This window comes from Hirundo rustica, chromosome 12 (genome assembly GCF_015227805.2).
Source record: "Hirundo rustica isolate bHirRus1 chromosome 12, bHirRus1.pri.v3, whole genome shotgun sequence".
Lineage (NCBI taxonomy): Eukaryota > Metazoa > Chordata > Aves > Passeriformes > Hirundinidae > Hirundo > Hirundo rustica.
This window is the reverse complement of record NC_053461.1, coordinates 9,763,728-9,791,304: the sequence shown is the minus strand read 5'-3', so window position 1 is coordinate 9,791,304 and position 27,577 is coordinate 9,763,728. Positions and strand designations below refer to the sequence as shown.

Here is a 27,577-nt window from a genome sequence, read left to right as displayed (position 1 = left end):
TAAAGCTCCTGAAGCTCAAAAATTATGTCAAATGCTAGGGAACCAGAGAAATATTTATTTCTGGACCGTTTAATCAAAAGCAAGAAGCTTGAAATTTAGCTTTAAAATAGGGAATGCTCTAAATACAGCAGTCAGATGACCTGAGAGAGCCAAGATTCATGCTTCAGGAGTTTGCAAATTTAAAGAGTCAATACAACATAGTACCACAGAACCCCAAAGACAGATTGCTATATTTATTGTAGTAGATAGTAGTTACAAACACATCTCCACTCTGTTTTCTCTGTAATTACAGTTGGGACACATACAATCATTTATTTTCTGTAGACTCCTTTTGTATGTTACACTTCCAAAGTCAATGAAAGTAATTTTAAGAACCTGTTGATTGATTGATTTATTGATCAAATAAGTTGGCCAGTGCAATAGACTAGAAATAACCAGACAGGCAAGTGATCTGATAAATATTCCTAGAGACTAGTCACTATAGGCACTGGAAGTCAGCAGTAAGAAACCTTCGAAGGCAGGTTCAGGCTTCTTTTCGAATCTATATTAACAGCTGGGCCTAAAGGTTCATTCCTTATGCAGGCCTGCTTGCGTAAGCCAAATGTTTGAGATAACTCTGCAGAATCCAGTGCTAGCTATCAAATTCAGCAGAAGCAATTGGCAAAAGTGCAGGTCCTGTTGTCAGAAACAATGTGAGAAGTGGAGTGGGGGTCTTACATATAGTTTTAGTCAGGAAGGAGATACTTCTCTCTGCCCAAGGGCATAAAAACAAACCACAGGCAGAGGATCATCATTCACAGCTTCCAGAGCTGGCGGCTGTTTTTTGGTGATTCTGTGGTCAGACTTCACCAAAGCTTTCACTGAGCTCCAATGGCAAGAAGCAGATCATGTCCCTGGCCAGCATTGAAAACCACTAACTCATCTATCAAGAATTCACTGAGATGGCCTATTTTTTTTCCTGTGGATTTAATTGCAATTTAATGAGCTTTTCATAGAAACATGTTGGCAGCTTATCATGAAACTAAGCTGAACACATCTTGTACTCCTTTTACACTGTCCACTCAGTTGTGTGAAGAACTGTCATCCAGCTCAAGCAAGAGGCAAATTAGGCTTTAACTCCATTGCATAGGAGTGGTTTCCTATGCGGAAGAGGAAAGGCACACTAACAAAAGCAGCAGGCAAAGAAAAAGCTTTCACTACCACTAGTATTTGTACAATATTTTAGATAATCTTTTGGCATTGTGGTTTTGGGGAGTTTATCCTCAGGACAAAGGAAACAAATGTCCATGGATTTCAATAGCTTCTTCCATAAGCATAAAATTCTAGCAGGAAAAGCACACATTCAAGTTCAGCCAAAATAAATTAGCCAGATCAAATTCACAATCTCTCATAGCCTCTCAACATTTCTGAAAATAAACGCCACGCTTAACAAAACAACCTTTAAAATAAAACCCTTAAAATACCTATTTATCTCACAATATTATCCTTCCTGCCTGTCATATATTATATATTACATAGATATAAAAATAAAAATAAAAAAAAGCCACTCAAAAAACCAACGCTCTAATGCTTCCTTTTCCATTTAATGTTTGTTATACACCCACTGAGATCTTAACATTTTAAAGGATCAAGCTCTCCTTCTCATTAGTACCACCATCACGTTGTTCTGAACTGTGGACATATAACCTTTTGCACCTTTTCACTCTATTGAATCAATCTCCCCTGGCAACTTCTGGTGTGGCACTCTGCTCCTCCTGCCTCCGGCTCCTCTTCCCTCACTAATTCTGTGTTCAGAACTGTGAAGCACAAAATTAGACATTTCAAATTAAGCAAGGAGAGAGAACTAGAGAACCTTATTAAATCAACATTAGCATCAGAGTGTCTTTAAAAGAGAAACGCAATTGCAAAGTATTACTTGTCTCTGTAAAGCTCTTTACATTGACAGAAATGAGGCAGTTCAGATGAAGTGACCTTCCTCCATCCCCACCTTCCTCCTCACACTGGTCACAGAGCTCAAGCTGTAAATGCAGGATCCTTTTCAGACCAGAGGCCCCAAGGAAGAAAAGCGTATCTTGAACTCACCTGCATTGGAATTGCCAAGTAAAAAGGACAAGGCCTACTAAGATGATGCTGGGGAAGAAATATGCACACACCAAATAGGGTACCAACACACAAAAGCAGACTGCCTTTTCCTCCCCTAGGGTATCGACACACAAAAGCAGCCCCGTCCTTCCAAGCTTTCCACAACACAGGTTGTTCTCTCAAGTCACATTATGAGTTACAGCCAAATCTCCCTTTCTTACAAGACAAAGAGCCATTTCAAGTTTTAGTTTCCATTCTCAGTCCCCAAAAATCAAAGCTATTGACATGATGGTGATGATCAGCATATTCTGTTCCAAAACATCTCAACTTTCTGAATGCAAACCTCTAGTTGCTGACCTGATAACCTTAAACTCTTTTTCAAGATAAATCACCAGAGTATCATACCATTCCCATGTGAGGGATAATTAGACATGTTGTTAAAGACAGAAATCATCTCTAATACTGCATTAGTCTTTAAACATGACTTTTCCTTGGCATCTCTTGATGAAAAGTTGATATTTGCACCTTGTGTCAACAGAAGGTGTGTGCACACCTCACACCATTGAGCAGCAGGCTCTGGACAGAACGGGTACCACCTAAAACAGAGAGTGTCATAGCAGTGCCCTACAGGAGGATTTGCAATGTGCGCTCCACAGTGCTACAGAAACAAATCCTACTGAAACAATTTAAGAACAAAAAATACATATTTCAAAACTACTTCAATCAATTAAAATCAGAGTCCCCCATTTAGATAGGGAATATCATCCTAAGGACAAGCGACATGAAACTAAAACTCAGTTTCTGATAACAAAGCAAAGCATTTTTTGGGAAAACAGACACCACCCAAACAGAAATGGAGGCTGAAGCTTTTGAATTCTTTAGTCCTACAATGCAATGGAAACTTCCATATCAGCCAGACATTACTGAAAACCCTGCATTTTGCCAACAGGTTTCTAAGTGCAGACCCTACCAATAACTGCAGTTTGGGAAGCCAGAGGTGCTGATACCTCTTCAGAGAGGTCATGAAAATGACCACTTCCTCATGTGACAACCATGCTTACATGCTGTCAACCAAGCACTAGATAAAGCAGTCACTACACCAGGGTAAAGACAAAGTGCACCAGGGAAACAGCAAGAAGCAGGATAAAAATAACACCCACAAGAACTAGTGACAAAAAACTAACTTGGTTGTTAAAGTGCTATTAGACATCCTTGTTTCATAAAACAATATGTTTAATTTTCACCTCAAAGGGCAACAGTATCCATACAAGACTGCTTGGAAGCTTCCAAAATGAAAGGGTCAGAAGAAAACAAGCAATTTACCGTTCAATTATAAAAGCTGAAAAACAGGGAAAACAAAAAAGCCAGAATGATGCACTGAACCTGCTGTCCTAGGCCAGCTCTTGATGCCAAACCAGGCTGGTAAAAAGCCTTTACCAAAATACATTTAACTGCCTGCTAGAGGCCTTCCAGGAAAGGACCACACCAAGCAAAAACTGAAATTTTTTTTTTTGTTTTTGCTTTGTGCTGCATCTAATTCTCCTCTAGCCTTTCATTGGCATTCTGACACAGAGCCCTCCCGTTGCCTGCAAGTCACACCCCTTGCATATGAAGGGGTTATCACATAGTGCCTTTAATTCAGTAGGACAGTAACTAAAGTCATCAACTAAAGCAATTAGTTGACATTTGCATGCCCAACACTTTCAGATATTTAATGCCTCCATTCTGAAAAATTTTCAGGAAACAATCAACTTATACAAACCACATAAAATGTAGAACTAAAAGAAGAACAAACAGGGGAGAAAACTTGTGCAACTTCCACCATATAATTCTGTTTCTTAAAAATCATTACTCATTTTGATAACACAGCATATACGAGCCCCACAAGCAAACAATGAGATAACAAGGTATTTCAAGCCTCTTATAACTGAAAACTTGGAAGGGCTTTAAACAAAAGAAATCTTTAAAAAACAAAAAAGCATTAAAAAAAAAACAAACAGAGTGTTCTGAGGGGCTTTATTTTTGTTTACTAAAAACATACCACACTATTCACCTTCAAGAATCTCAGTGAATATCAAGATATGACAAGACTTTTTCAGATAATTACTATTCCAAGAAAACTAAAGCAACAAGCAACATACAGCAATTTGTCCTGATTCATGCAGAAAACACTAGACAGGATCAGGACTGATAAGAGAGACCCAAACCACAGAAGAAACCAAGAATTTCATCATCCAGGTGTTCAAGCAGATTACAGAAAGGAAAACAATCATGGTGTACTGATGCCTGCCTGTTAATATCTTTCCAACAGGGCACAATCAGAAAATTATATCAAAAGATCCAAGTATAATGGAATGAATGGTTACACTCATTTGAGATGAACAGAAAGAGTTGGAGCAGTAAAAAAGCGATCCCTGTTTCATTTTGAAGCCTCTAAGGGATTTGGGAAGCAGCAGGAATGGTGCAAAGCTGTCCACCAAACCCAGGTAACTCATATTGCTTGTAGTGATTAACTCACTCTGGGTGTCAGCCTGCCATCTTCTACTGGAAAAATCCAGTGTAAGCACTGAGAGGATTCTGAAGAAGGGAACAGAAATATTGGAAAAGAAGATGTAATACAGACACAAGGCAAAGCTAAGAGTCACAGCAGCCTTTCTTTTCAGTAGTAACTACTAGCTGCAGCACTAAACGGTTTTGAGACATCAGTAAAATGGACCTGTCTCATCAGCACTCACTTTTTCAAGCAGAAAATCCAGAATTAATATTCACGGGTTCTGTGACTGACATAATTGCAATTTTAAAAGGGCAATTAACCATCAGCCACACTGGTGGCTGAGATGCCAGGCTGGGATCTTTTCTCTCCACACCTGCCAACAAACTCACAGGAGGCAAAAGCGTCACAGGTGCACAAAGCCAGGAAGTGCCGTTCTCCCTCCTACCCCAACCCCTGGCTTACAGGGTTTGTTACTATTTTTTCTCCCATGCCTGCCCCATTGGGATAAGTCACCCACCGTTTTCTGCAGCAGTCCACTTACAATGACCAATCAAACTCCCTTGCCATGTGGATAAGGAAAGCTTTTTCCACACTGCATCTCACTCATATCAGCCAAGAGTGAGGCACTATCACCTCCATCGTGAAGTTCTCCTCATCTCCCTGTTTTCCTCTGTATCTTTGCATAAACTACCTTTTTTTTTTAAGAGTGACATCTCAGTCCCAGTCTTACTTGGAAAGTGAATTACAAAGGTGAGAGCACAGCTCCAGAGAATCAGATAACATAGGCAGACGATGGAAACATCAGACCTGGCAAGTGGATTTTACAAGACAAGTCAGAAAAGCCAGTAAGTCGGTGTAGAAATTGCTTCCTCCTGCTGCTGAGGACTCCAGGACGGTGTAGATAAATGTAGACGAGAGATCTCTGAAGTTAGGTTTTAGAAGATGAGGTTTATTGTAAGGGATGTGGGGGCCTTGCTCTGAGCTGCCAGGCTGCAGCTCGTGGCAAGGCCTAGGAAAGTGGGGGAAGGGAGAAGTAGGGAGAGGAAATTCCAAGAGAGGAAAGTCCTCGGGAAAGGATGCAAGCAAAGAGACCGTCCAGCCCCCCTGGGACCCCTTATCAGGGGTCTTCAAGGTGGGCTGGAACAAGCCTTGGGCCAATGGGGTTACAGATACCTGATACTTCAGGGGAGGGTTACAGGTGTGGGATGAACCATACATTGAGGGGTGAGACAGGACATTCCATTTGACCTCTGGGTCTGGCTGCAGGTAACCTTCAGATGGTCACGTAACTGTTTTCCCAGACATCCAGTATCTAATACATCTCAAACATCAAAACTTACTTTCAATTCTATCTCACTTACAGGTTTCTCATTCTCAGAATATAGGCAATCATATTTATAGGGTTTTTTGGCTTCTTCCTCCCCAACAAGTCGGTGTTTACTTCTGTGCTCCTATTGGAAGGTTTTCAGGCAAGCTGTAAACAAAATCAAGAATCCAGCAACTGTTCTGGGTATCAATTCAGTCACTTTAAATTCTTTCTATGTGAGTACCCATTGCCTAACATGAAAGGTATTTCAATCAAGAGCATTTAGATAAATGACATTTGGAAATTTGTCAATCATGTTCAGGTTCCCATAAAAAAAGGTGCAAGACTCAATTACTTTAGCTGAGTAAATAACCTCTTTAGGAAGTACAATTCTTCATGAGAGGAAGAAAGCCAAACTGACCACCATATTATGCCAGTCTACTTCTCTGGAAAGTACATAAACCACTATAATGGTAAGTACCACAGAAAACAAGTATGAGATTGATGGTAAGATTTAGAGCCTAGAAAGCTGTGAGGTCTTCAAGTGACATACTTGACACAAAGACCTTGTGTCCTTGGGCCAAAGAAGATATAACATACTTCTAGGCCAAAGGAATCTTGCTCAAACAGGTGCCACTGCTGCAAGCCAGGTGCAGTAGAGACTGAGAAAGCATGTTGTAACACAAGCTGCACAGTCCTCCCTTACTCATTCCTGACGGTCAGCAAACAAAAATTGCCTTCATCATAACAATACAAAGGAAAAATTTCAGTGCCTTTGTATGTGAAAAAATGTAATTTCAATCCTAAGAATTCAGTCAGGATAGAAACTGGAGCACAATTACATTCTGCATGTCTTGGCCAGAGTTTCAAACAAATGTAGTTGGCAGAACCTCTCTGCCAGCAGATAACACCAACAAATGGCCTCATTTCCATCTATTATAAGATAATACATAGGTTTTGCTCCCTCATACCATCCTCATTTATATCAGATCCCTCTCAAGATTTGCTTTCTTTTTGACACAGCCCTCATCCACAAACCTCAGAGCATCATTGCAATTTAAATGAGGTGCCTCCAACCCAGTCCTCAGCTTTGTGAAACTAGAGAAGTACAATTATGAGCCTCCTCCAGCTTTTTATGCCTTCATTTTGCAAGGGTTTAGAAATCTTTTATAGATCACTTTATTCCCAAACAGACCTTTACCTTTCAATGACACAAATATCATATTGCCCACATAACCTCTACTCAGATCAGGCTGATCTTGTCCTCTCCTTTAATAAAATCACTCCTTAACAAATAAGTGTGTGGTGTTAAGAAATAGCAGGTATTTCACTCAAGTATGCATCTTCTCCCAATTCAGGAGTAAATACCCTCAATCTCTGTTTCCTCACAATGACTGGCTGGATCAATAATTTTTACAGGGTTCTTCTGCATTCTGAGAGGATGTTTACCAAAGAGAGTCAGTAACAAAGCAGGGAGGGGGAGAAAAACAAAAGATAAATACAAAGAATCTTCCTTAAACACAAACAGGGGTCTTGGGCTGCTGCCCAGGATCACTGATGCTTCATTTCTTGCATTTCTTCAAAAGAAAAACAAATATTTACGCTTCCACATCTTCCCAACACCTGTAAGCTTAATGCCTCCAAACAGCACTTGCTCACATCTCTATCTTAAAGCCAGTATTATGAAGTTTTGATAAGCTTTTTCCTTCCCAGCATCTCTCAATCCACATGGATAAAAACCACTAATAGAAGACTGAGACCAAAACCTTTGTCTCTTCTATGGCCTATATTTAGCAATCAGCAACTGTCTGAGTATTGTGAGACCCAAAGCACTGCCATGTATTACATGCTTATCTCTGCAAAACCACCCTGCACAAGTGACAACTTCCAGGCAGGGGGGAGGGGGAGTTTTCCAGCTTTGTGATAATTAAAGCATAGATGAGTGTCACTGCTGTAGATAATTATGCATTAGCAGTGAAATTACTTAATGGAATTAAATAAACTAACCCAAATGCTTTGTTTTAAAGGGAATTTAGGGTCTGCAAAAGGTGCACAAGTGACAGCTCAGGAGAGCAAGAACGACAGTCCTCCATCATTCACAGAAACCACACAATCCCCACACAGCCTGGAAGGCTTTTACCTCCATGCCAGGTAAAAGAAGAGCAGAGGAGAAGCTAAGGAAAATTTCAACCTTCCTAGTCAGTCAGGCTCGGATCTGTCAGATGAGCACCCACACAGGCACCAGGCAGTCACCAAGCAGAGAGGAACAACCGACTGGGGTATTTTCCTAAAAAAAGACACCAGCTCTGACAAAATGGGTTAGTTCAAACCACAGCACAACCCCACAAGCACCTATGAGAAAAAAAAAAAAAAAATTAAACAGTATCAGTACAGACAAGACTCCAACCAACAACAGAAACAACAGGATAAGTAGGTACATGGCCCACAGTGAAACCACCTCCTCCCACCAAATCCACGAGGCCTTTCCCCATCCTCTCCTCACCAATGGCCTACCTACACACAACTCCCACCACTGGTCTCATCTAGATGGCTTCAACAACATCCTCCTGGTTCTTAGAACTAGAACTGTCAAGGTTAGTCAGAATTTATAAGGCAGCCATTTCATCTTTTGTGCTTCTCTGGCTACACTCCTTCCTAAAAGATGCTGAACACTGGAGATTCTGCTGGGTCTGAAAGCTCTGCCAGCACCAGGGCCAATTAGGAGTTTCAGGATGATGCATATTAAAGTTATTATGGGAGGCAGTTATGCAGCTAGAATAAATCTTAACTGAACCTTTAAGTGGTTTTTATAACTTGTTTCTACTTCTTGAAAACAGATGAAAATATACAAATCTCCTGCCTAAGAATCTGCAGGAAATTCAGTCAACCACCAGCTTCTCTCTCAAATGAAGATTCTGTGCTAAAAGCATTAATTCATTTCAGCCAAGGCCAGCAGGATCACCTTTATGTTTTTAAGCTCCAATTTACTTAAATCAGTCAGAAACTTACCGTATCAGTGAAAACTGACCTGAAATGCTACCTTTATAAAGCACTGCAGATACATTTCAAACTTCTGCTGAGAGCAACTCCATTTTTCTACACTGTTGGCCATCTCAATCTACACAGTCTGACTGCAGATAGCCAGAGTTTAAGAGACACAGATGTAATAGGAAATTTTTACAGAGCAGGCTTCCGAGAGTATCTCATTAGAAGGCCAGAGTGTAGGTCAAATCAGAGAACTCTAAAGAGGATCTGAGCAATGGAGGCAGCAATCTCCATTTTAATAGCAAACGAGATGTCATTAGGACAGCATCTGCCACTCTCTTCCAACACTTTCAAACCCTAACTTCTCTCAACAGCTGTTATCTACCCCTCAAAGAAACACTAGTAGAAACCAACTGGAGAGCTAAAGAACAAAGAGAAATCAGAGGTGGCTGAGAACATACCACACCATTTGTGTGAAAACCTGCACTGTCTTCACAACAACTTTGTCCTCCCCCCTGCAGCCTGAACACGCAGCAATGTCTCAAGTTCTAGATCTGCATATTAAGCAGGAAAGAGAAACCCAGGCAGCATGGTCAAAAAATAAAAGACAGAAGCCGTTTGTAAATCAGGCCAGAACACAGTGGCCTCACAACTCCAAATGATGACAGATAAGGGGCAACATTTTTAAATTGAAAGAGGGCAGGTTTAGAGTAGATGTTAGGGAGAAATTCATTACTCAAAGGGTGATGAAGCACTGCAACAGGTTGTCCAGAGAAGCTACGGATACCCCATACGTGGTAGAGTTCAAGGCCAGGTTGGATGGGGCCCTGAGCACCCTGGTCAAGAGAATTACATCCCTGAACATGGCAGGAGAGTTGGAATTATATAATCCTTAGGGTCCTTTCCAGTCTAAAGCATTCTGTGATTCTACAATTTCTGCACTAAACACGTAACTTCAAAAACTTAGTGTAAACTCATCCTGAAAAATATTATGGTAACTTCTGGAGAACCTAGAGTCAGAATGAAAACAAATAAGCAAAACCTTTGAGACATTTCATTGGTATGCAAGCAATTTGAGGGCTCAGCAGTTCCCACTCCACCTCTGGACAGGAGACTTCATGGGTGTCCCTTCAGTGCCACCTTCAGGAAATACTACTGCTTTCCAAGTGCTCTCCACACTGCCTGAAAATTGTATTAACTCAGTGAAGGCGTCATCGCTGGCAGGCAACTAAGATGCACATTGAAAAAATTCTAGTTACAAAATAAGGGTATTACAACAAGAATCAGATCCCAAAGAACTGCAAAGCAGAGCACAGATGTGCTTGTTGTTGCAAGACCAATACACAGAGCAGCTGCTGGACTGAGCAGTAGGTTGGACCCCAAATAAGAAACATAATTAATCTCCCAGATTCTGCATGAGGCAGGTGATAGATTTTCCCAGATGCTACATTCAAAGGGATATTGATAAGGATATGCTGTTTATGGATTGTTTATCAATCTTTGCATCACCACATCTTAAAGACTCACTTGAAAAACCAAAAAACACTCTCCCTCAAAAATAATTTTAAGAATCAAGCTATCAAAACTGCTTTGGTAATGAAAGCAGAAAGTTTAATAAGAATTCAGAGTCAGTAATCAAGTGAAAAACATTCTAAAATAATTTATTTATTTACATACATGCCTACACAAGATGCACCTTAAGCATCTGGACAGTGTATTGACTTAGCGCTAGATGACATGAATTTTCAAGCAGGAAACTTAGCTCCCAATCACTCTGCATCATAGCTCTTATAATATAGGCAGATGACTCGATGACCAACATAGTGAGGCCTAACCAAGCTCAACAGCAACATCTGCTGGGCAATAAGCAACTAGAGGAAATTAGTCTGTTCGCACAAAAGTTTGTTACTCCTTCTTATAAACATGTGAACTTCTGCTACAGTTCATGTAAATGCCCAGTAAGATGCATTTCTTGTACAAAAAGCAGATGTAACTTCTAAACAGATATGCAAACAACAAGGTAATTTTTTTCCTAAGCTTGCATGTGCAGAAAAAACTATTATTTACCATTATCTGCCCACCAAGACACTTCCCAATAAAATACTGAAAATAAGTGGGATTAAAATTCCTCTATGCTGGAGAAAATCTCTTCTGTCAAGCTGGTTCAATCACACCTGAAAACACTCATGGTACACCTCGAGCTACTTTCTCTCCTAAGGGAGCAGCCTGCACTTGCAAGGTCTGAGGCTGGGAAGTATTTATCAACCACATTAGTCCCATCCACACAGAGGAGAAGGGCAGCTAAGACCATTAGTACTCCTCTCGCTCCAGGTACCTTACCATATTCCTTATTAAGCTCAGAAATAAAGCCTGCTATGGCAGGATGACATTGGAGCATAAGCACAGGTAATGGTCCCCACTTAATCTGGGCACAAACTGACACTCCACCCAGATTAATTACAATGAAAACTCTTATTTTTATACCAGATGCATGAAATTTGATGGACTACTTCTAAACTAGTCTGAAAAAAAAGAAAATGCAAGTGGTTGGCAACAGCTTCAAGGCTGCATTTAGACATTCAGCATGATCTGGAAGAAGGGCAGTCACCCAAAAGGCAGCTTTTTCACAGCCATCAGATGGGAAACCGTGTTGATGCATCCCACTTACGTTCCCAGGAAAGGAACGGTATCAAAATCTTACTTGACCATGGAACCACCTCTTTTTGCAGATCACACTTTAACAGGAAATCACCGGGAAGCAGGTTTTTAATAGAACTCTATGATAACCTCCAGTAACACACAGCTTTAAAAAATTACATTGCAAAATGCTGAGTCTTGGACAGGAAACAGTACAGCAGCTAGGGAGACAACTTTTTAAACGATAGAAAACTACAGTCTGGAACTGATGTTCATTATCTTTAAAACTGTAGCTGGCTTTGCAGTTTAAAGCCCTCATGCTATTTCGAGTTTTGTGCTCGAAACAAAATTCTTTTACACTGAAAAATTACAAAAAAGGGTTTAAGAAACACACAAGCTTATTTTCAGCTGATACTGTGATTGTTGTTATTGTTGTTGCTTTGGGGGGAGTTTTTCTAGTTTGGGGTTTTTTTCAGGGTGCTGCTTTGTGTGGTTTGCTGGTTTTGAGGGTTTGGCATTTTTTAACATACCTTTATTTCCAATCTCCTTTCTTCCACATTTAGCTGTTAAACCAGGAGAGAATATCATATGAAAATACAAAAATGAATGATTACTCAGGTCTTCAGCTGAGCATTTTTAAGAAACCTTTTGTGTATTGGAAATTCAGAAGCTGGGGTGGGGGCAGCCAGAGTCTCAGCTTGACAGTGCCTACCTATTACAGCTACAGCAAGATGAACCAAGGAACAAATCCATTCTGCTCAGAGGATGGAGAGAAAAGAAGAGATATGGACCTGTAAAGGGCTTGAAATCATCTACCAGACAGTGAATCACTTTTTCTACGGCAAAAGCATTAGGCTGAAGATGCAGTGAATGTAAATGGCAAGCTCTCAGTCCTAAGTGGAAGAGCACTGGTTATTTAACAAATGTATCCTTAGTCTAATGTTCTGTTCAAGTAAATATTAAACTTTTTTTAAGCTTTTTTCTTTTGGACTGTAATTATACATAGTCCTGCTCATCTGTTTGATCAATTTTTACTTGATTCCTACTGTATCATCCTTCAAGTTTGCCCATTATCACAAAGTCTTCAAGGCTAAAAGGGCTCTAAATCCCCTATGTAATGCACAGAAAGGAAAAAGAAATACACCTAACTCTAATTCCTTCCCTTCCTCGTGAATTTGCAGGCGTTCCATTTTCATTGTCTAAAAATCAAAGTCATCAGCTCATTTCCTTTCCCTTAGTACAAGTCCCTTTTAAGAAGCCCACTTTCCGTCTTTTTTTACTCAGCACTCATAAATAATACAGATAATTGCAGATGGTCATAGCAAACAGCAGAGAAAGTATACAGATACAGTACAAAGGAAACAATAAAAATTCTGATGCGCTCCAAAAGCAGAAAGAATTCCTGGCAAACAGAAGCAGCTGCATACAGGTCATTTTTTTAGCTGATGTACAGCAACCAGAGAGCCAAAAATAATACAGGGACATACTTTAGACAAAGCTGCATAAGAGTGCTGGCAACTCAGTTCCCTCTGCAGCAACATATTTTCTACCTCATCCTTATGTGCAAAACACAGCTATTTCTTCCCTAAAAATCTGCATTAGGAAGGAGGAATGCTGGTCATAGAAAGATAAGTTTAAACCTGCTGAAACTCCAAAACACATAAGCAGCATTCAATCAGGAGGACATTATGCTGACTATAATAAGAAATTCTGAGAGAGTCCACCCAGCCACCCAAGAGTTAACATCGTGCGTTTCTCATCAAAACCTCTTCCAAGAGGTTAAGCACACAATAGACTATCTAAAGCACAGCTAGAAAGGCTGCTTGAAATTCCACACATGTGCCTCAGCAATGTATTTCTATTAATGTCCAGTGTGTGTCAGCGTGAAGATAAGGTACCAACATCATGTCCAACCAGCCAGCTAGAGAATGGGACGCCGTGTAAAACATTGTCTGATGCTTAGAATCCCAGAGAACAGTGGCGTTTGCAATCTCACCCGCTGCACACTTGCCTGATAACACCAACAAGGAGACACAGCAGGAGCAAACTGTCCTGCAGCTTTGGGCAAGTAAAAAGATGGACAGAGAAAGAAGGAAGCAAGCAAGAATTAAAATAAACATCAGCAAATTTGGGCAGGTTTGAGGATGCCTTAATGCGGCAGAGGGAATAAACAAACTGGAAAATACCTCAGTGAAACTTTGTATCAGCTCACTTTAACTGTTCTTTAAGGTGAAAAATAAAAAGTTACATCACTATTTATTTTGATTACTCAGACACCATTCAGGCTCGGTTTGACCTACTAATATCATCCAACAAAGCCTTTTGTACTGGGACTTGTGGAAGACACTGTATTTGAGGAAACATGATCTTGACCAGGACACATCTGCTCTGCTGGGCCTGGCTCTTGCAGCTTGAGAACCCCATATGTTACCACGAGCAGCTGGCACCTTGGAACCCACTGGAATACCCATGCCAGCTGCGCTGTGCACTGACAGGTGCTGTCACCCAAATACATTCCAGCCCATTAAGAACCTTGCTATCATCTGAACAGTTTGCTAATTTAATCTGTAATTTACCTGCACTTCAGAAAGTGAAATTGTATGTGGATGAAGGGGTGGAATGCAGTGATTCCAACTGGGACACCACAGTGCATGGAGGAGCTGGTGAACCATGGAACAGGTAAGATACAGAACGGCCTTTGGGCCTGTCCTGTGCTGTTTATCCCCCCCTCAATCTGTAAATTCCAGCAGAATTCTACTACTCCACAGTAGTCTGAGAGTGGAATAAGAAGACTCACTACCAGTTTCGTTGGACCAGTTGCAGAAAAATATCAACATATTATTCACCTATTTCTTTATGAATTGAATATTTTGTAGTTATACATAGGGGAAAATGAAGGTTAATCTTATCTTTTACTTCTTAAATGATGAAATGGCTTTACAGTAACCCTAAGTCAGAACTAATGAATCTTGAAGACATTTCTGTGGAGTATATAAACTTGGCAGACAAACAAAAAAGCGTGAAATATGGGCATGGAAAATTGAAGGCAAGAAAGGGGAAGTAGGCAGCACCACAGACAACTTCAATTTGTCACAGCTCTTGGATTTTAAAAAAGACCAACCTTGTGATAAGGTCTCTTAGAGCTCAAGAGACTACAAAAATGAGAAGCTCAAACAACCATCAGCTGCAGAAATCTGCAAAAACTCTCCAAACGCAAATTAACCCTCAGTCAGGAGATAAAAGATGAGCTGCAAAAATTAGAAGTTGTTAAAAAATGCTATGTCTGACAAATCAGAGAAGTAGTAGCAGGAAAGTAAGCAGTACATACGTAGAATCTTAGCCTTAGCCAGGTAACACCTCTTTCTCTCAAGAGAAGAGGAGGCTCTCTTTTGCATTGGCTGTGCTTTTACTTTCTGCCGTTATTGCAGTGCATGTTCTCCAAAATTGCTTTAGTTAAATTTAGACCTCACTGATGCTCCAGAGAACACAAGTTATTAGCTTGCTGGAGGTAGAAGACATGTAGATAGATCCTCACCATGCCAAGCTTAAATTTAATGCAAACCTTTCCAAAGTCCATAATTTAACACTTCAAGATCATTTTCTACAGGGATCCCTTAAATGTTTAATATTTTAATGGTTTCACTAAGTAATTCTTTCACTGAAGAAATATACCCACTTTTATGGTAGAGGGTAGCAGACAAAGAGGAGCCCAATTGTAGGGAAAAGGAGGGATGTTCTGGCCTCAGACTACAGAATAACAGACCACTAATTTTAAAGTCTCCACATACTCATATATTCTCTTCAGAAGAAAGTCTGGAAGAATGTCTTATGGCAAGAATGAAAGGGATACAAGGCACAAGGACTAAAGCTATTTAAATCCCCCTGTCAATAGTTTGCAATATTTGGTAATAAATCATTAAGTCTCAAACCTAAAAATACATCTTTCCATTTGTATCAACATATTTAAAAGGCAGCTTTATTCAATTAGTGAAAGAATTAGCTGTCAACTAGTGAGAGCAATCACAAACAATTGCATTGCAACTTCCAGCCCAAGACACCACCACTCTTGCTAACCTATTTAGGACCCTACCTGGCTCTGCAGGCACTGAGGGCAGGTGTGGGTGCTTGACATACCCCCTGTGAATGCTCTGCAAAGAGCCAAACCATGCTCATGAGGAGGTGCTGCCCCCGCAATTGGTCTCACCCACACTGTAGGCAGGAACGAGGATTCTAATAACTAAATGCACCACTTATTTTCTAAAGAAAACATAAAAAATAATCTAAAAATAAAGGTATCATTCGTAAACATATATAGATACCTGTTGCTAACAACTGCAACATCAATGAAAATCAAACTGAATAGGTTTTTTCTTAAGTTTTCCACCGTTACTTAAAACAAGCCTCCACACTTTCAGATTCCAATCAATGTTTTCTGCCTCACTCATAAAAAAACTTAAGTCAAGAAGTATTTACAGAAAATAAAAAGCCAGAAAATACCAAAACTCATGTGTTAGCCATGTTGCCTCCCAGAACAAACCTATTTTCTACACACAGGTTTCCAACTTTAGAAAGGGAAGGGTTCAGCCCAGTGTGCTATGTTTTAGCTGTATAGCCAACAGGACCAAATCAACTGTCCCTGAGGTGAGCAGTTTCTAAACCATAATGCAAAGCTCAGAGAGATAATCAATACCTTTCATTACATCAACTCAAATAAACAAGGAGAAAAAAAAAGGCAAGTTGTGACAATAGAGACCTGACCTCGAAACCAGCAGTGTCACTTCACTGACGGCTCCACACTGTCACAGTTCCAACAAACATCATGCTACTGCCGAGCCTCATCCAGTCACTACAGCTTGTCACAATGGTAGGAGATTATGCACAACAAAACCCCAGTTAATCTAGGAATGCTTACCTATGGCTAATCAGCCAGGATGAAGCTGATCCCCAGCTTATCATAAAGTAAATGAAAGCCTTAACAAACTAAATCATGTTCAGCAGAGTTTCTAAAACTATCTTCAGTACCAGCTCAGCTGGATCTGCAGCTGACACTGATCAACAACAGCAGGCAATTCACAGCAAAAGACCCCACAAGATTCACTTAAAGCTTCATCAATTATCAGAAATATAAAAGGAACTTTCCACAAATGGGCTGATTGGATCATTCCTCCATCCCTACCAAGTGAAAAAAAAAGTATCTGATCACTCACTAACACCAAAATTGTCCTCCATTGTACCAATCTATGAACTGACTGTTTATGCTGTTTTCAGCAATTTTAAGCAGTTTTACCTCCACATTCTTTGAAATGGAGAAGAAAACATACCAGTTAAAATGTCAGCAGCCCAATACACACTAAATCAAGGGTGGAAGTGTCCAAAGTATGTTCAAAGTCCACAGCAAAGCCCAAGAGTTCTGAATGCCGCATTCACAAGGTGATACTGCTATCAAAACCCACTGCTTGATCAAAAGCATTCCCAGTCATGCATTCTTCCTTCATCCCATCTTTCCTGAATCAAGAAGAGGAGATGAGAGGCTCTGAAAAACAAAGAGATTATATCCGGGCAAGAAATCATCTGAAAGAATTCAACAGCATATTACCTATTATAATCAGCTACTAGAGCAACCAGAAACAAACCCATATCCTTGTATTTCCTTTCATGCCCATTTGAGCCATGGTAGTCAAAACAGTCCAATGCTGGAACCGCCAGAAAGCAAAAGCTGGCATCCAGCAAGCCAGCAAGAAAGCATGATCAGAAACAGTGGGAATAGCAAGCCATCCATCATGGACAGCTGCATAAACTTTCTAGCAATCACAAATTTTCTGCCCAGTCTGTTTTCACGCAGCAACCACTGCCCGTCAGTCTTGCCTGAAACAGCTGGTCATAGTGCAGAGTCTGTCCCACCATCACCCCATTTCTAAATTCATTCTTTCAAAGTGAGAAGGAAGATGACAATGACTTTTGGTCAATAACTCTGACAAAGCCATTATCTTTGGGGTATTAAATGGGGAGATAAGAACTTCAGAGCTTTACACAAATCATATTAGCTCAATGCTCAAATCCGGGTAATGCTTCTTTTCAAAGTATTAATTTCATTTATTCTATTTGCTCTCCTTCTGTCCTGCTAACACAAGTGCACATGGCCTCTAAATGAGATCCTCCTATTTTATAAGTTATAATCCTCCCTTTCTAGAGTAGTAATGAGATGTCTTCCCTTAATCACGTTTACTCCCCCCGCCCCCAGCTGACTTCTGTTTTTATCCATTCCCATTCCACATTGATTTGTCTTAAAGGTTTCAGTGAAAACCATCAGACAGAGAGTCACTGGCTTCAAGAGGCTCACAATGCATATGCCACACATGCTGCTCAACCTTCAGAAATTACAAAAGCAAAAAGGAGGAAAAAGAGCAGTTTGTTTGCTAAGTTTCCTTTATTAGTTGGAAGGAGGAAAAAAAACCCGAAAGAACTGAGAAGTTATGGGAAGATGTTTTGATTAATGGGAAATGGAAAAGGAAAGACTTCTCACATGGGGGAACGGTGAGACTATTCACAATATAGTCAAGCAATTAAATAACTTAGACTGACAACTTTGCAAGTTTCTCATGCTAGAAATAGAAAAGGATTTAAAGATAGCTGTGTTAATTCTTGGGTATTTCATACGAGATTTAAGGCACAGCACCAGCATTAGTTAAACGCCCTGGCCTTGCTCTGAAATACTGTACATGTAATCCTTGTTGTGTTGCAAGTGCCACAGCATTAAATTATTCAAAAAGTCTACTCAGCACCATGATCCTGCACTGCTGCACAAACAAATAAAACATTTTACCACTAATACAAATTGGGGAGAGCTCTTCTACAGCAGCTTAGCAGACTGCTTCCATTTGAGCCAGTCCCCAGGGTTGATCAAAAAATCCATATTCAGTCTAAGAGGAAAGTGAATGCCGCACTATTACTTACAGAGCTCTTTTGCTTCTTAAACTAAAACTGTAAGGAGTTTTACTCAAAACCGAAGGTATCTAGAAGCTAAGTACCTTCTTCAAAGTCATTAAAAGAAAAAGAAAGATCATGATAAAAATGCAAAACAAGACACAGGTACTTAACTCTAAGTCCCATTTGAAACCAGTACACTTCAAGGATAAAAAAAATCAGCAAAACAAAACACACAAACCACAACAAAATAACTGTAAGTTTAAATCTGCACCCTGCCCCATAAACAAACAAGTAACTGGTCCCAGAAGCTGACAGCAAGTTCCATATCAAAGGTTAATTCTAGTCCACCCTCTCTTTGTGTGTACTACATAGTAACACTGAAGTGCTTATAGCAATATTTCCAATAATAAAAGTTAGTGAGTGAAAGCCATAAAGAACAGATTAAATGACAAGCAACATTCAGCACAATCACAAAGAAATCACTTCAAAATACAGCTATGGTACTTGGATTTATACAAGAGGTATGGTTACAGGAGAATGTTCCAGCACTGCTGCAGACAACAGTACTGGAGAGGGCTACTAATCTCCGAACTGTTGATTATTGAACTGTTGAAATGTTAAGGGCACAGAGGAGCTCAAGATCTTAATGCAAGTACTAAAAAAATGAATAAAACTTTCTAATTTGAATGGCACGGTTTTCAGTTTTTACCAAATTAAGTCATGCTTAAGAAGCAAATTATTCACTTGTTACTTCATTCATGGGAGTTGCAGCATCTTTAATCTCACTTCCCCAATAGGTCACAATAACAACAAAAACAACCCTGGGAGTCTTTCTCTTATAGATGTAAGCAGATAATTTCCTTTGCATTTCTCTGCACCTGGATTACCACTAGGTACCCTGAATTCCACTATCTTGTACCTGAAAGAGAAAATTGACACAAGACATGAAAGAGCAGCTCATATCCAGTATTTTCCCCATTTGCTGGGGCTAAAAAAACCAAAGAGCAAGAAACACTCAAGACCTATTCATAATAAAGGAGGATAATACTAGAAGACAAAAGGCAGACATGGTTTGAGTAGGATTGAGTCAATACAATAAGGTAACCATGCCCAAAAGGAATCTGTATCTGCAAGACTCAGAGGGATCCCAATAATTTAAGTCTGGCCAAAAAAGTTCCTGTTTAGGAAGATATCTAGAAGCTGATAAACAATAGGTACGCCCCCATCTTTGCAAGGACAGACTAGACTATCCCATTTTATAAGGATCCTGAATTTATGATTGATAAAGAGATAGTTAAAGCGCAATGAAATTTAACAGTTACTCATTCTTGCACCACATTCTGGGCTAACACATCATGGCCACTTTTTACCACAAGGGGACCCTAATCAGATTTTTACAGAGCATCAAGCACATAATATCTGGGTATGCAACACTACAGGATTAAAAGGTATTTGAGAGAATAGAACACCTTTTGTATGAGAGCAGTCAGGTCCCAACTCATTTTAGAGCTGTCCTCTTGGCATTTCACAAACATTGCGTGACTCTACTAGTCACGTTTCCTCAGGATTACACTCCACCTGCCATGGTAGGAAGGTAGGGCTCTACTTCGGGCAAAGCTACATTTTTAGACCAGACAACAAATCCACCAACTTCTTCCCCTTGCTCTTACAGAAGCCAGTTAATTGCATTCATAAAGAGAATATTCTCTTTCTAGTGAAAAGAGTTAACACCACAGCTTCTGACCCAGATGTCCTCTGCAGAAGAGCAACAGCCTTAGACATCACTGCTCTGAAGCTCAGCAATGATCCAACACACTCCATGGTGAGGACAGAATCTGCCAAGAGGAAATCTCCTGCGACACAGCAGTCATTCACAAGCTATTTCTATCTAGGAGAGAAATCTCAGACACCTACTGATCCAATCATATTCCAATTTTATCATGGAGACAAAGTACAGTTGGGTCCAAAACCACAAACAAACCAATTCACAGAAGAGAATTTCCTTAAATACTGTTAACCACCAAAGTGAAAATACAACCTCCTGCTTTCAAAGCCTTTAAGTCTTAGAACATCAGAATTTGCAGGATTATAGGTGGGCAATACTGTTATATACCTGCTCTGTTCTGATGCTTTCCATTAGCAGCTGCTAGAGATCACTGTCAGAGATGGACTACAGCTATAAAGACCTTTTCTTTGAACCACTGTTGCCATTCTTATATAAATTTTATTTATTCAGTCCCCCAAAGTACCTTTATATTATAACCTCTAAATGCTTCACATTTTGCCTGGGTAAGCCAGGCCTGTTAGCATTCAACATACAGAAAAAAACCCCAAACCTCATATGATTCTTCGCTTAACTCAAACACACATCGGTTAAGCTACAGATCAGCAGGATGAAAGAACCACAAAAAAGACTATCCATTCTCCAGTCTGTCCTTTCCCTAAACCATCCTTTCAGTATGCACCAGGCAAGGACAAGTCTAGTTCTCGCAATAAAGCTTTAACATCACAGTCTAAATGAATGGGCAGTTTCATCTCACTGTGGAAAGCATGGCCCCACCTGGCTGTCACACCCTGATACCACCGCAGGTCAGGAAAAAGTGGGAGTTCCAGTAAGACACTGCACTGTTTACAGGCAGTACACCACTGCCACAGGAATGGCAGTATGTAAAATAAAATAATATAAAATAGTATCATGCGAACATTAAGCCCCAGTGACAATCCCAGTGTAAAGCAGTGATTGATAGAAACCTTTTGCTCTACTTATCCTCATCTCACTGTACTTCTGCCTCCAGCACTGCCCTTCCCAGCACTGGAATAACAGCAACCCAGTAGGTCCTCTTGACAACACCAAGGTGCCTAACTAATAGTAAAAGCTGCAGCAAGAAGTCCCCAAAAGTAAGTATGCCTGCTGGGCAAGAACCAATTGGTTTGGGAACCAGTGGCGTGTCCAAAAAAGAGTTTATGCTTCCTGATCCCTAAAAATCAATCCTAGACCTTCTTCAAAAGATTACAATACTTGACAGTTTTGTAACAGCTCTTCTGTTACCAGATCTATAAAAGACTCAAACAAAGGAAGACATTATTACTTTTATTAATTTGTGTACATACACAATTATATCCTAGAAAAAAAACAGAGCAAAGTCTCAGGATACATCAGGTCAGCAGATTGTGATATTGTATATATTGAAACATTTATTTCACACACTTGAGAGTTCAATAGAATTCTCTGTAGCTAGACAAGGGCCACGCACACCATACTCCATGCCACTGGTAAAGCTTCCCCAGCACAGCCGTTGTTCATGCCTTGGCAGCACAGAGTGACATGCCGCAAGTGGAGCTTGCAGCTGCACTGTGAGCCAAATGTTAAGTGATGTTAGGTGAGGAGTGTTTCAGCCTAAATCCAAGTTTCTAAGCTCATCACACAAGTGACATTAAATGAATCTGCTCAAGCAGAGCCATTTTAGGCTGTCCAGGTCGGAAACACAGCAGGGGCTTTGTTACTCACCAGCTGGACTGTTCTCCGCCTCTCCTCATTAATGGTGTTCCTTTCCTTGGCCTCACTGGCAGCTTCCCTTTCTCTTTTGGCCAGCCGGAGCAACTCCTCTCGGACCAGTGCCTGTTCTTGCTCATACCTGTAGGAGTAACAAAAGCAGAGAGGAGGTCAGCAGCAGACTTCCGGCAACAGGGTCATGGCTCGTCACAGAGTACCCCTGCTTAGAGCCAAAACACAGATCCAGAATCTATTTGACACAAAATCTGCTCACGATTCCAACATCAGCAGGAATTCAAAATCCCAACAAACTTAAATATGACCTGCAATTCCAGTGAGGTACAACTCTGGAAACAACAGCAAACACAGCACCATATATGCTTATACTTCAGTTACATTTAGCTCTATCAAGTACTTAATTATCACCTTAAAACAGTGAAAATAGGAAGCAGTTAGCCAAATAGACACTGCTTTGGAAAAGATCAAGGGACACAGAATGATAAAAGGAGTCAGCTTAGCTGACAGCGCTGCTCTTTGGCTCTTAAACAGGAAAGAAAAAACACAAAATGCATGCAGCAACAGCACCAAGAGAAGCAGCCCTGAACTGGAAAAGGCTTCAAAGGGGATTCTGAGGCATTAAAACATAATCATAGAATAGAATCACAGAATTGTTAATGTTGGAAAAGATCAAGTCCCACCATTAAACCAACACCACTATGCTCACCACTAAACCAGGCCCCCGAGTGCCCCATCCACAAGCCTTTTGAATGCCTCCAAGAAGGGTGATTCCACCACTTCCCTGGGCAGCCTGTTCCAATGCCTGACCACCCTTTCTGTGAAGAAATCTTCCCTCATACACAACCTAAACCTCCCCTGACACAACCTGAGGCCATTCCCTCTTGTCTTGTCACTTGTTACCTGGGAGAAGAGCCCAACCCCCACTCGGCTATATCTTTCTTTTAGATGTTGTAGAGCCATAAGGTCCCCCCTGAGCCTCCTTCTGTCCAGTATAAACACCCCCAGCTACTCCCAAAGAGACTTGTACACCAGCCCCTTCCCCAGCTCTGTTGCCCTTCTCTGGACACACTCCAGCATTTCAACGTCTTTTGTGTAGTGAGGGGCCCAAAACTGAACCCAAGATTTGAGCTGCGGCCTCAACAGTGCCCAGTGCAGGGGTCAATCACTGCCCTGGTCCTGCTGGCCACACTATTGCTGATTCAGCCAGGATGCCACTGGCCCTCCTGGCCACCTGGGCACATGCTGGCTCATGTTCAGCCACTGTCAAACACACACTCATTATGCTCAGACTGAAGTAAAACACAGACATATGCATACGTAGGTATATTCCCAAATGAGCTAAACTATTGTCTTTCTCAAGAGCTTCACCTCACCTCCGGTAGAGCTCATGCTCCGCAGCAGAGTCACTTGCCTTTGGTGGCTGAATTCCTAGAAAGGAGAAGAGAAACCTGTGACAACTAATAGTACTACAAATGTAGTCCTTCATCACATCATAAAACATTTCAGGAGAATTTCATATTATTCATCAAGAGGAAAAAAAAGTCAAGAAAATTTAAGTTTGGTGGATAGAGTTTGAATTTATGAAACAGAGACACCAACAATATAATTTTCAACCAGGCACACTGATTAAACAATGCTACAGAACACTTCTATGTGAGGTTATTAACTCCTCAAACCCTTACTTATACTAAACACGAACATGGTTGTCGACCTACTTTCCATTTCCTTCCTCTAGTCCTAGTAAGTTTTCCTCTTGACCTCCTTCTCTTCTTGTACTTACAAGGGATTCCACAAGTGAAAATGAAATTATTTGCCGGAGTTTAGGCCATCCATAAAGTTAACTCCACATTCAGGAAAGACAGGCTGACAGCAAACAAATCCCTAAAAACTAAGGCCTAGTTCCCTAACTTCATTTTAGTCTGGATGACTCAAACAAATCCACACTGCTTATCAACAAAGCCTATTTGAGAACCAATAGAAATCAAACAGTTTTCTGACCCGCTGTCATGGGTTAGCACATTTTCGTTTTTAGTTAGGGAGAAAATGGTTTTCCACGCCAGGACCTTGGAGTTGCTTTGGGCAGGGGGAGGACGAGGACCAATCAGAAAGCTAGCCAAGATATTGGCAGCTGGTTTAGCCACTGAAGATACCGAATTCAACTTTGGGAAGTACACATTTAAAAGCCTCATCCCCGGCAGGTCAGCCTTTTCCTTCTAAGATAGCCTTGAGGTAACATCGTGGGCAGCAGAGGGGGCCAAGCCATGGCCCGCCTCAAGAACGGCTGGCAGCAGAGAAAGAAAGCCTGCAGCTTTGTAACAACTCCGAGCTGAGCCACCATCAGTGAGACCGAGGGGTGGAAGAGAAGACATCCACCAGCCTCCCCCATCAGCACGGCTTTGCCTGGGGCAGGGGTCACATAGCTGCTGCAGGCCTGGGCGGATTTAACCCTTTCCTGGCGACATGAAGCTTCTAAAGCATAACCCTTCCCTGACAGAGAGAAGACAGTAAATAGAGGGTACGTAAAAAAGACACCACATAAAGTCAGTGGATTAGAAGTGAGAGAACTAATAATATTAATGGAATGGAAATGAAGAAATGGACATTTTTAACCGGACTTCTCTGGGGTAAACTACAGAGAAATAGACTGTTCTTTGTAGCTTCTTAATGTTGTCGGGGGTGTTGTGCTGATTCTAATCAAAATTAGGGACTGATGTGATTGAGATGTAATTGAGAACTTTAAAGCCATCACTCCTTAAAAGGAGGTCTCAGCCCTTGCGACGAAGATGATTTTAGACTAAAGGAAGCATTCTTAAATGGTACCCCAGATACACTGAGAGGCCCATAAGTAGCTAAGGGGAAGGCTGCTAATGGATGAAACAGCACAACCTGCAAAAACTCTGGGTGATTGCAGATTTGTGACATTGGGAGCCACTAGACTGTTTTTGACTTGTGCAAGTGTCTCCATAAGACTATAGAGAGACTCTTCTCCCAAAGTAATGAAAGAGTATGTTTAAATGGTAAAACTGACTAAAAACCACAAATTGTGTCTTTCTATGTTGTTTTGTAAAAAAGTTAATAGTTTGTTGGGGGAGGGAAAAGTGTTTTGAAGTTTCATTCTATTTTAGTTTAGGTTTTCTTTTTTCCATACTTTTAATGTGTATTAATAAAACTATTTGTTTATTTTGAACTTTTAGCCTGCTTTGCTTTTTCTCCTAATCTTTCTCCCCAAAAAAAAGAATAAACACTAAAACCACTGCACTGAATTTTGCAACCAAAATTTAGCAAACATAAAACCACTATACCTGTAAAGAAAGACAAGTTCAGAAATCAAGTTTCCATCATCCACTTAGCCAGCTGTGCTTAGACAGGTTATCCTTCCCTATGAGCTTCTTTCCAAAGAATAAAAAGCAGTACTTCCCTCACCCATGCACAATATACACCCTGCATATGTAAAGCAGACAAGGCAGCTTGCCAGAAATGAAAGGCAAAATATTTCTGCCTTATTTATTGCACATTCATCTGAAATATATAAATGTTCACAGGGTGATACAGGCTAACCAAAGAGGTAGCACTGAGAAATACCAGCATGCTCTGTAACGTGCAGTGGCAGCACCACCCCGACAGTACCTGTAGGTCTGGGTTTCCCCTCTGTGGCCAATGAAGATGGAGCTGTGCCATTGGATGCACGGGGAGATCTCTGCTTGTCCCTTTTACTTTGAGAGGATTCTTTCATTCGGTTCACCACATCTTCAGTGAGCTGAAACATAGAACCAAGTCTGTTTCTGGTGTGTATTTCACAGTGAACCTCCCCATTTGTTACTTCCCATGATACTACAGAAGTATTGCCAGTTACCTTATCACAACGTCCCTCCAATCCAGGCAGTCAGCACTTGTATGTTGACTTCACATTTTTAAAACCCATACCCTATCAGTAAGTGACAAAAGCTCCTAACCCTAACAACTTCACTAGACAATCTCCCATAAACACCAACAAAGGTGGAAAGCACCCATAAACAAGTCAATCCTTTGTATGGGGACAAATTTACCACAGAAGTGAAAAGAAAGGAAATAAACAGGTTTTAAGTCCATCTTTTCCTCTTCTAAGCTTGCTAACCCAGCTCAGCATGGCAGACATGCTGCAAGCCATATGATAGAGAACAGCCACACAGACCTCCCACTCACATAAGGCTGCAAACATTTTTGCCATCTCAGCTTCATTTTCACCCCCTGACTTGGGATCAAACCCATGAAAAGGAAAAGTTAACTTGAAGTTTTCTGGCAATTCAGTCCAAAAGGCCTCTCATAGCACTGTTAAAATTAACCCCTTTCTCCTGCCAAGGTCAGAGGGTCTGGCTGCAGAACAAAACAAAATGAGGCTGTTCCCCCACCTAGACTTGCCACAGTAGAAGACATATTTTCAGCTATACCACTACTACCCAACTTAACAGCATTTTTAATACCTTAATTTTACATTGTCATCATGCCAAATTCCTGATTTTAAAGACACAAATACTTGTCTATGTCTTGTAAAGAGAAACTGGGCAAAGACAATTTTACCCCCATCAAACACATTATCAAGGAGATAGGCACAACCTTAGCTAACTTTTGTCAAATAAATAGTCAAAATGGGATGAAAAATAAGTAGCCACAGCAAAACACACTCTGCAAGTCCATTTCTGGCAGATTTTAGGGGGAAATCACATAAAAGTATCAAGAAGCAAGAGCAATAAAATTATGGTAGTAATAAAAACCCCAAAAACTAACATGTAAAAAAACAAAGACAAATATTAACAGGAAAAAAAATATATTCCTTAATGTCAGCACCACTCTCTAGGGCTTGTTTCCACAGCACACACTTGTCAATTTCCGACCGAAGGTCAAGAAGCAGTTTCCCACTGTCCCTCCCAGAAACACCTCCCTATTTCCACACGCTCTTATCTCCCCGTCTGTTCACACAGCGGTGTTTTGCCCTGGTTCTTGGCACCATGAACAAGGGCAGAGCTGTCTCCTCTTGGATGCCCTCAGAGCCACGGAGCACCGTTAGTATCAAACTGCTTGCAAAGCACAAGGCAGGGGCAAAACGACGCCATTAAGCAGCGAGGATGGAAAGAGGGTTGAGAACAGAGTTTGGAAGTCAAAGAGCTGGCGTGCTCTCACTCGACAGCAGCCATGTCCAGGCCCCCAGCCCTCTTTGCCACCACTCATCACCAGTCGCCCCATAAATTCTCCAATCCCCTATTCCTTCAGCGTTCCAGGTTTCCCTCCCCTCCTTGCTGTTTCCTCCACTCGCCCCTTCCAGCCCTGCACCTGGGTCCCCTGACCTCCCGGCCAGACCCTTCCCCAGCCCAGTTCCCTTCGCCCTCGGCCCTCGCAGCGTTTCTGCCTCCATCACTCGGCCCCACGAAAATCTTGGGCCGCCTCACCCTGATGCCCTGCAGCACCCGGACTTGCTCTCGCTCATCCAGCCCGAAGGAAACCCTCCTGACGCCGTGGCTGCTCTCGCTGCCACCCATGCCGGCCGGGATTCGCCCGTTCTCGCCGCGCCCCTCTCCCGCACCGGCTACCGGCAGCGCCTCTGCTCTCGCAGCGCCTGCCAACATACCCGCTCACCATTGGCGGCGGCCGCAGAGTGGCC

At 41.2% G+C, this 27,577-nt stretch overlaps 1 protein-coding gene across 2 annotated transcripts in view; it reads right to left on the bottom strand.

The window, feature by feature from the left end:
* The window catches only part of CHCHD6 (coiled-coil-helix-coiled-coil-helix domain containing 6), a 116,314-nt gene extending 88,781 nt beyond the window's left edge, over nucleotides 1-27,533 (bottom strand). For both annotated transcript variants that reach the window (XM_040076726.1, XM_040076727.2), the window contains exons 1-4: nucleotides 27,366-27,533; nucleotides 25,570-25,699; nucleotides 23,316-23,370; nucleotides 21,940-22,066 (exon numbers count right to left, since the gene is read on the bottom strand). In XM_040076726.1, coding sequence (XP_039932660.1) covers nucleotides 21,940-22,066; nucleotides 23,316-23,370; nucleotides 25,570-25,699; nucleotides 27,366-27,455 — 402 coding nt within the window. In that variant the 5' untranslated portion in view covers nucleotides 27,456-27,533. The remainder of the gene's footprint in view (nucleotides 1-21,939; nucleotides 22,067-23,315; nucleotides 23,371-25,569; nucleotides 25,700-27,365) is intronic.
* Nucleotides 27,534-27,577: the final 44 nt, after the last annotated feature.